General features: G+C 42.4%; 1 protein-coding gene across 4 annotated transcripts in view; it reads right to left on the minus strand.

The window, feature by feature from the left end:
• EIF4B (eukaryotic translation initiation factor 4B) overlaps positions 1–11909 on the minus strand; it is a 32339-nt gene extending 20430 nt beyond the window's left edge. Inside the window, exons 1-3 of one of the 4 annotated variants that reach the window (XM_047740790.1) lie at positions 11741–11909; positions 3051–3188; positions 1785–1993 (exon numbers count right to left, since the gene is read on the minus strand). In XM_047740790.1, coding sequence (XP_047596746.1) covers positions 1785–1993; positions 3051–3188; positions 11741–11753 — 360 coding nt within the window. In that variant the 5' untranslated portion in view covers positions 11754–11909. The remainder of the gene's footprint in view (positions 1–1784; positions 1994–3050; positions 3189–11740) is intronic. The other 3 variants (XM_047740791.1, XM_047740793.1, XM_047740794.1) reach the window with 3 other exon arrangements.
• Positions 11910–17288: the final 5379 nt, after the last annotated feature.

Below are 17288 nucleotides of genomic sequence, written 5' to 3' on the forward strand. Positions count from 1 at the left end.
CAGGGCTCAATCCCATAACCCATGAGATCGCAGCCCCAGCTGAAACCAAGAGTCAGATGCTCAACTGACTGAACCACCTAGGCACCCTGAGCATGTGACTCTTGATCTCAGGGTTGAGTCTGAGCCCCACACTGGGTGCTGAGATACTTAAAAAATAATAAAAACAAAACAAAACAAAAAAACACACAACAACAAAACCACCACCAAAAAAGCCACCCATAAGTTGGTAGTCCAGTGCAGAGAATAGACTACGGAGTCAAGAACAAAGTAAGAGTGAAGGAGACAGCAGATCTTTAAAGGAAACACACTTTTTTAAGGGGGGGGGGTAAACTCTACTCCCAATATGGGGCTCGAACTCACCACCCTGAGATCAAGAGTCACATGCTCTACTGATTGAGCCAGCCAGGCACTCCAAGGAAATGTACTTTTTAATGTGTTCCCACTGGCTAAAACTCTGGAGAAAACCCAAAAGAACTGGAAATTGTGACTCATTCTGATTTTTTAAGTCTTAAGTATCTTTCTTTAAGATTTTGTTTTTTAAATAATTCCTACCCCCAGTGTGGGGCTTGAACTTACAACCCAAGATCAAAAGTCACATGCTCTACTGACTGACCCAGCCAGGTGTCCTAAGTATTTTTATTTATTTTAAAAAAAGTTTTTATTTATTTATTTGACAGAGAGTAAGCATAAGTAGGGGAGCAGCAGGCAGAGGGAGAGGGAGAAGCAGACTCATTGCCGAGCTGCGAGCCCAATGCAGGGTTCAATCCCAGGGCCCTGGGATCATGACCCAAGCTGAAGACAGATGCTTTTATTTTTTTTAAAGATTTTATTTATTTATTTGACAGAGAGACAGAGCGGGAGAGGGAACACAAGCAGGGGGAGTGGGAGAGGGAGAAGCAGGCTTCCCACTTAGCAGGAAGGCTGAGGTGGGGCTTGACCCCAGGACCCTAGGATCATGACCTGAACCGAAGGCAGCTGCTTAACGACTGATCCACCCAGGTGCCCCTGAAGACAGATGCTTAATGGACTGAGCCACCCAGGTATCCCATGTCCCAAGTATTTTTTTAAATCAAAGTTTGGAAAAAGGACTTCTCCTGAGGACCTGTATACTCACTTTTCCATCTTTCTGGAATCTTCTAGATCAGCATTCCAAACATCCTCCCTTAAGCTTTTTAAGCATGCCTATAAACTCTGTGAATTCCACTATATGTGGCACCAAGCTCACAGAACCTTTAATACATTTCAGCACACTCTTGTTAGTATAAATTACACATTTTCCAGTTAAAGGTATTCATATTCAAAATTAAAAAGTGATTTTGATATAAGCCTGAATGTCATTAACAGAAACTGAATTCAGACAAACTTTTTGCCTTACAACCTACCTGGGTTATTATTATTATTACTTTTTGAGTAATCTATATGCCCAATATGGGGCTCAAATTCATGACCCTGAGATCAGAGTCTCAGGGTCCACTGCTCCACTGACTGAGCCAGGCAGGTGCTCCTGGGTCTATCACTTATAAGGGCCCGTTTCTCCCTCTGCCTGCTGCTCCCCCTGCTTGTGTGCTCTGACAAGCAAACAGATAAAATCTAAAAAAGAGTGTGGGACAAGAACATTCTCAAAGGGCCTAAACACCCGTTTCTTCCACATCTAGATTCAATCTCAGACTCTTTCCTAGCTTAGAAATTCAGAGATAGTCACAACCAGTATCTCTCTTTCCATATCTAGTTAATATCTAGTCATTTTCCATATCTAGTTAATTGCCTTAACCCTTTATACTTACATTTAATCCTCTAAAGAATTCCTTAATGGATTCTTCTGTCACATCATAGGGCAGGTTCCCTAGAAAAGCAGTATAGGGTGGCGATTTTGGAAGACGGCTCCGGTCGATATTGGGTTCCCGAGCAGCCCGTGGAGCAGTGGGCAGGATAGAACGGTCAATTGGAGGTGCCCTATACACGTCGTCATCATTACTGTGCCAAGTGGTTGAAACTAGGATAGGAAAGTGAACAGAGGAAATGAGAGCAAACTTCTCTTATCGCTGTTGTAGACAAAGAGAACCCATGACAACTGCCAAGGATGAAATAAGCTACATCAGGGAAGAACTGTAAAGTGCCCTTGGTTAAGTCCCTTTTTATCTAAGAGAAAGTGCTTCTGAAATGTCAGAATCAGGTTAGCAAGGCAAAAAGACCCAGTATTCACTGTCTCTTGGTTTTGAAGTATTTTGAGGCCTTTAAAGGCCCAGGCTTTTATTAACAATATCATGGTAACTCTCATTGCTTATGCAGCAAAGAAAAAGAAAAGTATCAAGTACTTAGGCAATGTTAGGATGAGCCAGGTATTTTATATTCATTATATGCCATCTTATCTTTTCCCTAATCCTGTGAGATTGTTCCCACTGTACAGAAACAGAAATGCAGATTTCAGGAATATTCAATAACTTGCCCAAGATCACAAAGATGGCAGAACAGCAGATGATAATCTTAGTAGAGGCAGGACTCAAACCCTCGCAGTCCAAATGTATTTAAACACTGCTGACAATTCTCACATTCCTAAATTTTTAGGTGGACAGTGTTTTCTTCATGGTTTATCCCCCTCTTAAACATGAAACAAAACAAATACAACTCAATTCTGTCCCATTCCTCAGGCCATTTTTGTTTATCCATGATTTCCTAGAAAATAGCTCCCAGAACAAATTATCCCTTGATTCTGAACATAAACAGCTCATAGATTACATGTATCAGGACGTCATAGAATTTTAGTAATCTAGTCTTCAACTTTTGAAATGAAAATGAGGTTTAAATTAATACATTGAGAAAAGCCTGTTAATAAGAGCCAGAACTAGTACTAAGCTCTCCTGAATCACTTCAGTCCCTAATCATAAACTTACAGCCTAAACCTAAAAATTCTATGGAATACACAAATATAAGACTCAGTGTTCTATAAAATAAGTAAGTTCCTTTCAGATTATAAGTGTGAACCATTACTATGGAATGGGTTTGGCCTCGAAGAGAAGGAAAACTCCAAGCATGATGGGGGGAAAAATTACCATCTCCTTCCAGGTCATCTGTTTCATCAGCCCAGCTGACTGGTTTGGGGACATAGGTGCTTCCTCCCCCAGTCCCTCCATCCTCAGCCAGAAAGTCTGTTAGGGAGATAGTTTTCCCCTTCTTATTCTTCTTTTTTGCTGTTTCGAAAAAGCAAAAGAAAGATTGTCATTCCTTGGGTATTAAAGAGTTGTACAGTGCACTACTGTTAAAGAAAGCAACATTAAGGGCCACCAAAGGATGTGATGGTATATTACACAGATATAAATAAGGACAAAGTACAACAACCTGGCACAGCAAGAAAACCCAACGAAAACTGACAAAATAAATTGTTTATGTATGGGAAAGGGTCTAGAAAGATTTCAACATTAAGACTGGGGTGGGGGTCAACTTCTTCTTTTTTTTTTTTTTTAAAGATTTTATTTATTTATTTGACAGAGAGATCACAAGCAGGCAGAGAGGCAGACAGAGAGGAGGAAGCAGGCTCCCTGCTGAGCAGAGAGCCTGATGCGGGGCTCGATCCCAGGACTCTGAGATCATGACCCGAGCCGAAGGCAGCGGCTTAACCCACTGAGCCACCCAGGCGCCCCGGGGGTCAACTTCTTAATTTCTACTATATTCACTCATATATCATGGGAAATTTTTTATTTAGTAACTACTTGTGTTTAAGACAGGTGACTATATCCATCACTCCTGGTATACAAAGAACTAAAACAAAACTCCCACCCCTAATAACATTCTTTTTGGCATTTATGAGGATTGTAAAATGACCACATGAGGCAGGAATCATTACATCAATTTACAGAAAAGAAAACTAAGTCTCAGAGAGGTTAAATGACTAGCCTACAGTTACAGAGATATTATATAGCAGAGCTAGAATTAAACCCAGGGTTTTGGATACCAAATCTAGAGCTCTTCCCACAGGAGCCCCAGCCTCTAAGCTTGTTATGAGTTCTGTGGGAGAAGGAGGGTATTATAGCCACAGTAAACTGTGTTACTGTCATTTGAAAGTGTTCACACAATAAGACTCTACACAGAGCTGGCTCTTACTGCTCTCTATGGAAAAAAATTCTCTCCTTCCCTACCCTAACACCACACATGAAAAGGAGATAGGGTATGGAAGGGAAAACATAAGCGACCCTAAGAACCAACACATATGAAGGTTTTCTATGGTTACAAAAGCTTTACACATTTCCAAATGGCTCTCTCTCGTGGACTGACCTCGGCTCTTTAATTATCTAGTTCTCAGGACTTTTTCTGAGATGGCTCCAGACAGCAGCTATAGCAGAAGAGCTGAAAGGACTAACTGAGGTTCTAAAACTTGCTCCTGAGAGCAGCCCCTACATGATGAGAAAAAAGCAAGCAGCTTTGCTGTAACAAAGACCAGTTTTGTGGCTTTTATAATCCTGAGTTTCTCCTCTATGTTCCAATTCTCATCTAATTTTCAACCCAAGAAGACTAAGAATTTGTAACATGATGCAACCATTTAACTGAAGGTTCCTCTCTCACCAAGACCCTCTCTTTTAAAATCCAACTTTCAGGAGGAGCCTGGGTGGCTCAGTCCATTAAGTGGCCAACTCCTGATTTCTGCTCAGGTCTTCATCTCCAGGTGGTGGGACTCAGCTCATCTTTGGGCTCTGCACTCGGCAGGTATTCTCTCTTTCCCTCTATCCTCCCCACTTTAAACAAACAACAAAACACCCAATTTTCTGGAAATAAAGATGACCTGCTTGCTATGAATGTTAATGAACACACTAAGAACCTGGAGCATATGGTCTCAATTAGATGACCAGATGAATTTGACTGCAATAATACGGAGAAAAGATGGTACTGAACGTAGTTTTCATGATTCTTTAAAGTGACTTATTACCAGTCCTGCTCTGAAATTCTGATTGACCAGGTTATACTTTGGATCTATTCTATACTTTGAAAGAAAGCAGTAATGCAAAGGTTGGGTCCTATAGCACTGATACTGCCCCTAGCTTATATGCAAAGGCCTAGGAGAAATTTAATAAGTGAACACAAACAAGACACAGAGCCTGCCTCTGAGGTTGAATGTTCACAGTATACAGGCTTGTTTTCACCTTTTCCACATCCTCTAATTCAACGTGATGGGGACTAATATGATGCTAGCTAGAGATCCTTACCCTCATGGGGCTTAACCTAGTATCCAAAGCCAATACCCAATTATTGATCTGTCTAGTCACCAGGGAAATAAAAACAGAACTGATAGCTAGTCCATACAATGAGGTCAAGTTCAACATAAAAACAATAATTCGATTAAGGCATCCCCGTCCCCTTCGTCCTACATAAGTATCTATTACCAAAAAGAGCAGAATCTGGAATTAACCTGTCTTTGGTCTGATTTTTGGCTTATGCCAACTTTCTAGATCAGGGTTTCTCAAATTGTATCCCTTAATTTTTTTTTTAAACCCCGGACTCTTGGCCAACAAATTTTCCTCTCCTTTAATGTTACTGGAAATTTCAAAATAATAAACTAAACATCATAACTTAAAAAAAAAAAGGCACTAAAGCACTGTTTGTTCAGAATGTCTTTTTAAAACACATATCTTCATTTCTCCTCTGATTCTGTTGCCGTCTCCTCCAAAATTTCTGAGAAATCACTGGATGATGGATGATCTTCATTTAAAGATAAAATTCTTTCACAAGATCTGTAACTTACGTTTTTTAAAATCTAGCAGCAGCAATAACTTAGTACAAATAGAAACGGATTTAAAGGAACTAACTAGCCCTTAGAAAGTAAAATCAGTAAATTAAAGTGGATGCCAGTGTTTGTTCCACTCTATTTTACTCGAATAACTGAGAAATGATGTTATCTAAATCCTCCATGCCCTTTGCTACTCTAGAATCTAGGCCCATTACATGTTTAAGATTTCAACAGTCTTCTCTGGATTAAGGAAAGCATTGTTTAATGTTCCAGGTTTATCAATTCCTTGCCACATGATCTAACTGGTCCAACTCTTAATTTCCTTTAAATCTGATGTGACTTGGTTAAAAAGTTTAACCAACCACTTCATGTAACAAATGGTAAATGTCTCAATTATTTAAGGTCAAAACCACATGGACTAAGGGAAAACGCACACATATCCCAGGAATTTTTTTTAAAAATTTTAAAAAAGATTTTATTTATTTGTCAGAGACAGAGGGAGAGAGAGTGATCGAGCACAGGCTAACAGAGAGGCAGGCAGAGGCAGAGGGAGAAGCAGGCTCCCTGCCGAGCAAGGAGCCCCCTGTGGGACTCCATCCCAGGACGCTGGGATCATGACCTGAGCTGAAGGCAGCCGCTCAACCAACTGAGCCACCCAGGCGTCCCTATCCCAGGAATTTTAAATCCTCTGATTAGTTACTACTGCAACTTACTGAACAAGTACCAGGTATTTGTGAAGCTTTTTATATACTCACATAGGTTAAATAAGAGCTTAAAAGATAGCATTTTCAAAAACTTTTAAGTCTACAAGTCCTTAAACTAGAGACAAAACACCTGTGTCCTTAATAAACTGGGTTTTTTACAACTAATACCAGCTTAACTCTTTATAGTTTCTCAACTTCTGCACCACTGACACGTTAGGCTGGGTCATTCTTTGTTGTGCAGGGGCTGTCCTGTGCACTGTAGGAGGTTTAACAGCATTTCCAGCCAGTACCCAAACCCCCACCCTGCTGTGACAACCAAAAATGCCTTCAGACACTGTAAATGACTCCTCTGTGGGTGAGACAAAATTGTCTCCTGGTTGAGAACCACTGGTTTAAGTGGTGGTTTCACATCAATACATAAAAGGACAAATAAAAAGGGATGTTAGCCCTATATAAAGCACACTACTGGAAGTGGCTGCAATAAACTGAGTCTTCAGGATTTATCAGGCTGCAGTATATAAAAATTAGAGGATTCATTTAGTTTTCTTAGAACGTTTTCCTGTTACCACTGTACTGTATTAGCAATAAAAGCACCAGCTGTCAGATACTGAAGTGACAAAATCTATGGACTGGCTACTAGATCTTAATTTCAAAAGAACTTTTTTTTTTTTTTTAAAGATTTTGTTTAGGGGCGCCTGGGTGGCTCAGTGGGTTAAGCCGCTGCCTTCGGCTCAGGTCATGATCTCAGGGTCCTGGGATCGAGCCCCGCATCGGGCTCTCTGCTCAGCAGGGAGCCTGCTTCCTCCTCTCTCTCTGCCTGCCTCTCTGCCTGCTTGTGATCTCTGTCTGTCAAATAAATAAATAAATAAAATCTAAAAAAAAAAAAAAAAAAGATTTTGTTTATTTATTTGACAGACACAGCGAGAGAGGGAACACAAGCAGGGGGAGTGAGAGAGGGAGTGGCAGGCTCTCTGCTGAGGAGGGAGTCCCATGCAGGGCTGGATCCCAGGACCCTGGGATCATGACCTGACCCAAAGGCAAACACTTAAGGACTGGACCACCCAGGCACCCCAGGACACTTTAAAAAAAAAAAAAAAAGAAAGAAAGAAAAAAAAAAAAAAAGATTTTTTTTATTTATTTGAGAGAGAGCACAAGAGGTGGAAGGGTCAGAGGGAGAAGCAGACTTCCTGCTGAGCAGGGAGCCTGAAGTGGGGCTCAATCCCAGGACTCTAGGATCATGACCTGAGCCAAAGGCAGACGTTCAATGGACTGAGCCACCCAGGTGCCCCTCAAAAGGACACCTTAAAGCACCATTAGCAATAAAGCTTATTTGTACAATGCATCCCTACTTCTGTATCTTTAGCTATTATTTCTTATTTAGGAAGGAGAATTCACAAAACTCTTAACAATCAGAGGGGGCTGTGTCAAAACTTAAGTTTCTTCATTTTAGATCTTGCCAAACTAAGTCCCACTTATTTTACAGGATTACCAATTCTTCTGAATGTTAGTATCTATAGGCTAAGAAGTTAGAAAGTATCCTAAAAACCTGTACATGACTGCAGCAGCATTATTCATAATAGGCAAAAACTGGAAACAACCCAAATTTCCATCAAATGATGAATGGATAAATAAAATGTAGATGTCCATACAATAGATTTTTCAATAAAAAGGAAGTGAGCACCCATACATCCCATAACATGGATGAACATGGATGAACCCTGAAAAAAAATGTTAAATGAAAGAAGCTAGTAACAAAAGTCCACATTCTGTATGATTTCATTTATATGAAATGTTCAGAATAGGTAAATACAAAGAAACAGATGGGGGGGGTGGTAGAAAAAAATGACTTCTAATGGGGCAAGACATTTCTTTCTGGAAAGTGAATCCTGCCAAATCCTCCAGAATTAAAAATGAATTAATGATCAACAAGTATATCCTTAAGGAAACAATATGGTCTGTATAAATACAGTGAGCCCAACCAAAGTGCCTAGAACTAGACATTATGCTGCCCCCCCCCTTTTAAAGATTTTTAAAAATTTATTTGACAGAGAGGCAGAGAGAGAGCAAAGTAGGCAGAGGGGCAGGCAGAGGGAGAGGGAGAAGCAGGCTCTTTGCTTAGCGGAGAGCCCGATGTGGGGCTCAATCCTAGGACCCTGGGACCATGACCTGAGACAAAGGCAGAGGCTTAACCAACTGAGCAACCCAGGCACCAAGCCATGAGGTTTCACACAATGCAATACCATGGTGTCGACAGGTCTCACCGTTAGTGTGCTACAGTTGAGCAGTGGAGAATGAAAACCAAGTCAGAATATGCTCCAACACCTCGACCCACCAGTTTAGTTCCATGACCCAACTTCTTCAAATTGACACAACTGGAAAAAAAGGCCATATTGCCTTCCCTTTACATTTCCATACTCAATTTGTTCATTTACATAAAAAATATAAAACGAGCACCCAACACACATCATGCTAACCACTACAAAAAGTACTTGGAGCTTCTCGGTAAGAGAAGAGCTATAAAAATTCAAAATTGACTCTGGTGTGGGTACTTGTAAGTGTGCATACACATACTTAGAAATATGCACTTGGCGGGTACCTGGGTGGCTCAGTTGGTTAAGTGATTGCTTTCAGCTCAGGTCATGATCCTGGAGTCCCAAGATCGAATCCTGCATCAGACTCCCTACTCAGCAGGGAGCCTGCTTCTCCCTCTGACCACCCCCCATGCTCTCTCTTTCAAATAAATAAATAAATAAATAAATAAAATCTTTAAAAAACAAAACAAAACAAAAAACCAGTATGTTCTACTTCTGGGTAGCAGGGGAAACTTTATGTGAAAAGCATATAATAAAACTCTTTTAAACTGTAAGAACCAGCACTGTATGAAAACAACTGTTGGATACTGTCCTCTTCCCATGAAAATAACCAAACGAGATGCCACATATGACATTTTGAATTTTCCCATCAAAATAACCAAACGAGATGCCACATATGACATTTTGAAGCGCCATGCAAATGAAAGGCCTCCTGTGCATACCAGCACTATTTTCCAATTTGAAAGCATTTGTCTAAAAAAAATGTTAACCTGTATTAAAGACATTTGATTTCCTATAGGTAAGCAGTTCAGTAGCCTGCTCTGGGACACCTTCAGTTCTTGAAAATCAGTAATGGGTCAAATGGATACTGGTATTGCTGCAAAGAATTTTTCAGTTTCATTTACAAGAGTATTGTTAAGTTCTATCATATATTTTCACTGAGAAAATATAAGATCAACTTTCAACAAGATACTGGGCACCATCAAGAAGTATTTGAAAATATATGAAGAATTTTATAGTCTCATTAACACAGCCAAATCTGGAAATATTGACCACTGAACAAAATCAATGAGATTGGAAAAGATTTAAATGGAAAAAGAAGTTTGATAAATCTCAAATTCCTCAAAGGCAGACTGTCAGATATGACCTTGTATTCTAATACTATCAGTGTCCCTTACATATACTACAGTGCTAAGATTTATGGAACCAAATTAAAGAAAAGAGATGAGGGGCTCAAAGGGGGTAGAGTAAATGTGGAAGAGCAGAAGGGGACATCAAGCAAATCCCTTTAACCAGTCCTGGTTTCACTCAGTTCTGTAAAATGAAGGGCACAGACCGCCGAAGTGTCTTCCACCCTTAAAAATCCCACAAATTATAGTGAAAAGGGAATGCAGGCATTTCACTAAATTATGGCACTAAGCCGTCAAGACGGCAAATCCAGGCCTAATAAGTACCCTACACATGATAACATGGAAGCCAACCTTGTTATTTCCAAGTTGATAATGGAGGGCAGTCAGGAGTCTCAAAGATTTTGACCTTGCTCTGCTACCTGCAGCCACGTGACCTTGGACAAATTAATTTCATCTTTCTCATCTGGGAGATACCACCAACTGCCTACATTATCTCAGAAATCAAATGAGACAACATACACACAAGAGCCTGGTCAACAGTCAAGCGCCACACCAAGGAAAGGCATCATATTCAAATGCACCTCAACTCCTGCAACGTTCTTCAAGAACATACGTAATTTTTCGTCTTCCATGTAACAGAGGAAATAAATCCTTGATGAGAAGTGAGTGTCTACAGATAGCAAGGGTTCAAGCACTGTTTTTTAGACTGCATGATCATGAGAAACTATCACCCCCTAAACTAAAATAAATGGATGCTGAAAATGTTCCAAAGCCCACTGCCAAGTCCTTGAGAAATGCAAGCTGACCTGTAGGACACGGATATTCTCGACCCCAAAGTCGTCTAAAAAACCCCCAACTCTATTCACTAGTATTATTTTAAAAGCACTCCCCAGTTGTGCAGTTATTAAAAAAAAAAAAAGGTAACTCTACTATCGTAGCTATCAAAATAAACCAAAATGGAAGCTGTCAAGGGTTCTGATCTTGTTCACCATTTTATCCAACCCCAACACCTAGAACCATGCCTACCCTAGTCTGCGCTCAGTAAACACGTACGGATTGAATTTAAAAAAAAAAAAAAAAAAAAAGGCCTAGAGGAAATCTAGGTCTCCATCCTTGCTTTCTCTCCTCCAACACGTGGGCGCACCACACTGGGTTCCCCACCCCCACCTAACTCCAGCAGCTTCAACCTCCAAACCTAACACATTCACCCTTGGAAGAATATAGGGGCCGGGCCCCACTCTAAAACGCGAAGAGCAGAAAGTGGAAGGACATAGGGAAAGCAACACATGCGCGTAAAACCTTCCCATCTGGGCCCTCGCGCGTGCTTTTAAGGCGCGCCGGTCTCCGCTACCCTTGTCTCTCCTACCGCGCAGGCGCGTCGTCGCCTTCCCCCCGCCCCTCCACCGACTCGCGCTCGTGTTCTAACTGCCCCCCCCCTTTATTCCCCTGCCCCCACTCCCGTCCGCAACGGCCTCGCGCCTGGGAGACGTATTCTACTGTGCACCCGTCCGCGCGCCAACCGCCTCCTTCCTTCCTCCACGCGGGCACAGTGCTTCACGTCTATGAGAAGGCCTCACGCCTCCCACAGATCTTTCTGCGCCTCATCACTCCAACTCAAGCCAGAGTCCATCATTCCTCCCCACTCCAACCTCGCGCTGACGGGGTGAAAAGGGTGTGAGGGGGAGGGGAAGGACACCTTCCCCTCCCCCCAGACATCCCGAGGCGATAACCTAACATGGCCAAGCCGCCAGCCTGCCGCAGCACCAAAGTCCGAAGGAAAGCGGTGCCGCCCGCTCCCCGACTCCAGGGTATCAGTGGATCAGGCTCGGAGAGTGGCTGATGAGCCTGGTCCTTGGCCGCGCTCGGCCGCTCACTCACCTGAGGCCGCCATGTTGGGAGAGGGAGAGAGAACGCAAAGGACCCGGATGAGGCAATCACGTGATTATAGCGGGAGCGTCGGGCTAGGAGATGCGAAACTGGGAGGGGGCGGGGAGGTGAGGAGGGAGACAGGAGGCGGAGCGGCGCTGCTCTAGGTTCGTAAAGTAGCGCGAGGAGGTGGCGCGGCGTCGGACGGGAAGACTTGCGCGACATGTGGCAAAGGGGTGGGGCCTGGGCTGTCGCGAAATCCCTCACGCTTTACGAAGGGCTACGCGCAGACGAGGGGGCGGGTTTCACGATCGGCCAACTTCCTGCCAGTGCGGTAAGCGGAAGGGGCGGGGCCAGGCATGCAGGTTTCAGTAGTCTGGGGCGCGATGGAGGTGGGCGGGAACCCGGAATAGGCGTCCCGCAATACATTTTATGAAAGGGAAGATTCTAAGTTTCTTTTCTTTTGATTTTCCACGTGTGAAGACGTATGTGGTTAATTTAATTGAGATTTTTTTAAAGTCGATTTCTGTTGAAGCAAAACAAGCCCAATATCTTGCTTAAGGATGGTTTTAATTGGGAATGTTGAGAAGGAATAAGGAAGTAACAAATATCGAACAGTTAATTTCCATGAACTTGTAGCTCGTTTAGTCCTCCATTTCATCGACTACCTTCAGTAAAATCCCCGCGCTTAGGATTTCACAGCCAAGTGTTATTCATGCTTCCCCTACCTTATGCTACATTCTATTACATATTATTTGTCACATACTGTGTTAGTATGTTTTTTAACGAAAATTTTCATTGAGCGCCTACCATGTGTCAGGCACTGTTATTGGCATTTTTAAATACAACAGAAAACAAAACTCTGAAGGACGTTATAGTACAGTGAGGGAAAGACAGACAATAAGCAGTGAATGAATATTAGAGATGATAAGCACTCTGCAGGTAATTAAGGCGCTTTGATTAAAAGATGATTGGGTGCAACTTTAGGCTACCTGATCAGGGAAGGGCTCTGAAGAAGTGACATTTAAAAACATCCAGAGGGGCGCCTGGGTGGCTCAGTCGGTTGGTTAAGAATCTGTCTTCTGCTCAGGTCATGATCTCAGGGTCCTGGCATGGAGCCCCAGGTCAGGCTCCCTGTTCAGCAGGGAGTCTGCTTCTCCCTCTCCCTCTGCCTGCCACTCACCCTGCTTGTGCATGCTGCCCGCCTCTCTCCCTCCCTCCCACTCAATTTTTCTCTGTCAAAGAAAATCTTTAAAAAAAAGAACAGCGGATCTGGATTACAAATCACCAGTCCTGTGAACATCTTTAGGAAGAACTTTAGGAAAAGGCAAAAGATGCATACCTGGGTCATAAGCTCCAGGACAAGACCACCTTGACAAGTTGAGGATTTTTTTTAAAAAAATTTATTTATTTATTTGACAGGGAGAGATCATATGCAGGCAGAGAGAGAGGGGGAAGCAAGCTCCCCGCTGAGCAGAGAGCCAGATGCGGGGCTTGATCTCAGGACCCTGAGATCATGACCCGAGCTGAAGGCAGAGGCTTAACCCACTGAGCCACCCAGGTGCCCCAAGTTGAGGATTTTAAAGCTGGTAGCTGGGGCATGGTAAGGAAGGAGGAGGTGTGGTACAAGATGTAAGTTTGAGAGATAGTTAGGAGGTAGACCATGTGAGGCTTTGTAAACCAGGTTTAGGAGTTTGGATTTTATTTCAGGTGGGTTGGGAAAGTGTGGAAGGATTTTATGCAATTTTATGCAATAGAAGTATGTAATTTTATGTCATGACTTGAAATAAAATTCTGAAAAGGATTACTTAGTGTCTTGATATAGGTGGTGGATACATCAGTGTATATTTATGTAAATATTCATCAGAATTAATTATAAAATTGTACTTTATGATTGCTGGCCAATATATTAATATTATACAGTAAAATATTTTTTGACCTAAGCATTTTTTAAATTATAATTTTAAACTAAAATGTTTTTGAGGGCCCTTAAGTTATGGAGGAGCTCAGCCTCCTATACTTACTGGATAAGCTGGTCTGGCTGGTGTAATTATTATTATTATTTTTTAAGATTTTATTTATTCGGCACAGAAAGCGAGAGATCACAAGTAGGCAGAGAGGCAGACAGAGAGAGAGGGGGAAGCAGGCTCTCTGCTCAGCAGAGAGCCAGATTTGGGGCTTGATCCCAAGACCCTGAGATCATGACCTGAGCGGAAGGCAGAGATTTAGCCCATTGAGCCACCCAGGTGCCCCTGGCTGCTGTAATTCTGATGAGAGAAGATGGTGGCTTAGATGTGAGTGTAGGGTTGGAAAGAGACAGATGCAGATATATTTTGGAATTAAACTTGGTAATTGGTAAATTGGTAAAGGGCACAGGAGGGAGAACTATCAAAGATGACTCCATGTTTTTGGCATGAACACCTGGATGATACCATTTACTTAGATGGCCAAGCCTGAAGTGGGGCAGGTTTGGAGAGGTATATAGGCTCTGTTTTGGCCTTATTAGGTTTGGGATATGTACTAGTCCAGTACTTGTTATGTTTTGATGAATTTGCTTATCACCTGGGGAATTTGTTGAAAGTTAGATTCCAATGCAGTAGGACTGGAGTAAGGCTGGAGATTATGTATTTCTTCTGGTTTGGATCACTAAAAGGGAACGTTATTTGAAAATTAAGGAGAAAAAAAAGCGTTGGCCATTGGGGACAGACTTCGGAAAGTCACAGACAAGCTAAATGAGGTAGGGACATGTGGGGTAGGGTGAGACTTAGTTACCAAGCACATAATATATCCCAGGGTTATATCAAGCACTTAACAAGCTAGCTTATTTAGTCTTCACAATGGCCCTCTAAGGTAAATATATTTTTTTCTTAAAGACTTTATTTATTGGTCAGAGAGAGAGAGAGGGCACAAGCAGGGGGAGCATCAGGCAGAGGGAGAAGCAGGCTCCCCATTGAGCAAGGGGACCTACACAGGACTTGATCCAAGGACCCTGGGATCATGACCTGAGCTAAGACAGACACTTCACTGACTGAGCTGCCCAGGCCTCCCCGTCTAAGGTAACTATTAACCTTATTTTTATTTTTATTTTTTTAAAAATTTTATTTTTTTATGTGACAGAGAGAGAGATCACAAGTAGGCAGAGAGGCAGGCAGAGAGAGAGGGGAAAGCAGGCTCCCGGCTGAACAGAGAGCCCGACGTGGGGCTCGATCCCAGGACCCTGAGATCATGACCTGAGCCGAAGGCAGTGGCTTAACCCACTGAGCCACCCAGGCGCCCCTAACCTTATTTTTAGATAATGACTCTGAAGCTCAGAAACAATAAGTACCTAACCCAAGGGCACACAACCAGCAAGTGTCAGAGTTGCAGACCCAGAGCTATCAGGTTCATGTTCTTTTCAGTTTCCCAAAGACTTCTTACTTTTTTTTTTTTTTTAAGATTTCATTTATTTATTTGATAGAAGACATGGCGAGAGAGGGAACACAAACATGGGGAGTGGGAAAAGGAGAAGCAGGCTTCCTGCTGAGCAGGGAGCCCGATGCGGGGCTGGATTCCAGGACCCTGGGATCATAACCCGAGCTAAAGGCAGACCTTAACACTGGCCCACCCAGGCACCCCTCATAAAGACTTCTTTAAAAATAAAGAAAATTGTTAAAGTCACAAAATAAGTCTCTGGTAACACTTTGTGACATTTGTTCTGAAGAAATCCAGAAGGAATAAACTGTTAATTACCCATTGCTATGTAATGAATGACTCTAAAACTTACTGGCATAAAGCAATAAACATTTATTATCTCAGTTTTTATGAGTCAGAAATTGGTTATCAAAAATCACTTGCCAGGAGGCATAAAGCAGATTTTTTATCCTAAAGCGGAGGTCTGAACCCATTGCCTTGCTGATTACCTTCCATGACTCTATGTGGCCTAGGCAGACTCTGAAGGTTGTGTTTACTCCAGCCACAAATTACTGGTTCACATTTATTTACTATTATCCTCCCTTGTCTACTGTTATGTTCCAGCCATGAATATCTTATGCTTTCCTAATGTTGAGTCTTTTTTTGCTCTTTGCTCTTCTCCCTGCCTGGAATACTCTTTCTCTTTCACTACTAAATGGGTCAACAATAAAATCCACTTTTCTGGGGCTCTTCAAATGTTGTTATCTTTTCTTTTTCTTTTTTTTTTTTAAGATTTTATTTATTTATTTGAGAGAGGAGAGAGAGCATGAGAGGGGAGAGGTCAGCAGGAGAAGCAGACTTACCACTGAGCAGGGAGCCTGATGTGGGACTCGATCCCAGGATTCCAGGATCATGACCTGAGGCAAAGGCAGTCACTTAACCAACTGAGCCACCCAGGCGCTCTGTTGTTACCTTTTCTAGGAAGTTTTTTCTGAGCTTCTTTCTCCGAACCCCACCAGGACTGTGCCTGCACCTCCTTTTTTTTTTTTTTTTTTTTTAAAGATTTTATTTATTTATTTGACAGAGAGAAATCACAAGTAGGCAGAGAGGCAGGCAGAGAGAGAGGAGGAAGCAGGCTCCCTGCTGAGCAGAAAGCCCGATGTGGGGCTCGAACCCAGGACCTGGGATCATGACCTGAGCCGAAGGCAGCGGCCTAACCCACTGAGCCACCCAGGCGCCCCCTGCACCTCCTTTTTGACGTTTGTCACCTTCCTCCTCAAACTGCCTTCCTTCCTGGTCTACAGGCTTCTCCATGGCGGCATCCATGTTGGTTGTCTTTGTGCTTTGCGTGCATCAGCACGTGGAACGCTGTTGGTGCTCAATATGTATTTGCTGGTGCTGAAGTCAGACTTTCAATGAATTTATATTCACTGAGGAGGTTTTTAAGAAGTTATCGTAATACATACTGACTCATATGCCTGGATTTATTTATTGTTCCTTGAATGGGAAAACATAGCCTTTAAAAAAGCAGTGGCTTCTTTCATAGCAATACAGCAAAAAAGACTTCTTCCTTTAGACTAGTCAGAACTAGAAAGATGTTTGTAAATTAAGTTAAAAACAAAGCAAACAAGGGGCTCCTGAGTGGCTCAGTTGGTCAGGCATCTGCCTTTGGCTCAGGTGGCGATCCTGGGGTCCTGGGATTGAACCCTGTGTCGATGGGTTCCCTGCTCAGAGGGGATTTGGCTTCTCCCTCTGCCCCTCTCCCTTCTCATGCGTGCATTCTTTCCGTCTCTGTCTCTCTAATAAATAAATAAAATCTTTAAAAAAACAACAACAAACAAGCAGATGCATGTAAGTTTATATTTTCTGGAGTCTGAATTTACTAAGCTAATTGGCTTAATTTAGTATTTGAGGTTCTTATGATAATTTAATTGAAATTGTCTAAATTTTCCTTTGAAAACTATACTTTTTCTAATACATATAAATAATCATATATAGAAGCTTGACATTTTTCTTTTTTTAAAAGGTTTACTTATTTAGAGAGAATATGAGTGGGGCAGGAGGGGTAGAGGGAGAGGGAGAAGCAGACTCCCCACAGAGCAGGGAGCCTGATGCAGGGCTCGATCTTAGGACCTCGGGATCATGACCTGAGCCAAAGGCAGCTGCTTAA

The sequence above is a fragment of the Lutra lutra genome, chromosome 8 (assembly GCF_902655055.1).
Source record: "Lutra lutra chromosome 8, mLutLut1.2, whole genome shotgun sequence".
NCBI lineage: Eukaryota > Metazoa > Chordata > Mammalia > Carnivora > Mustelidae > Lutra > Lutra lutra.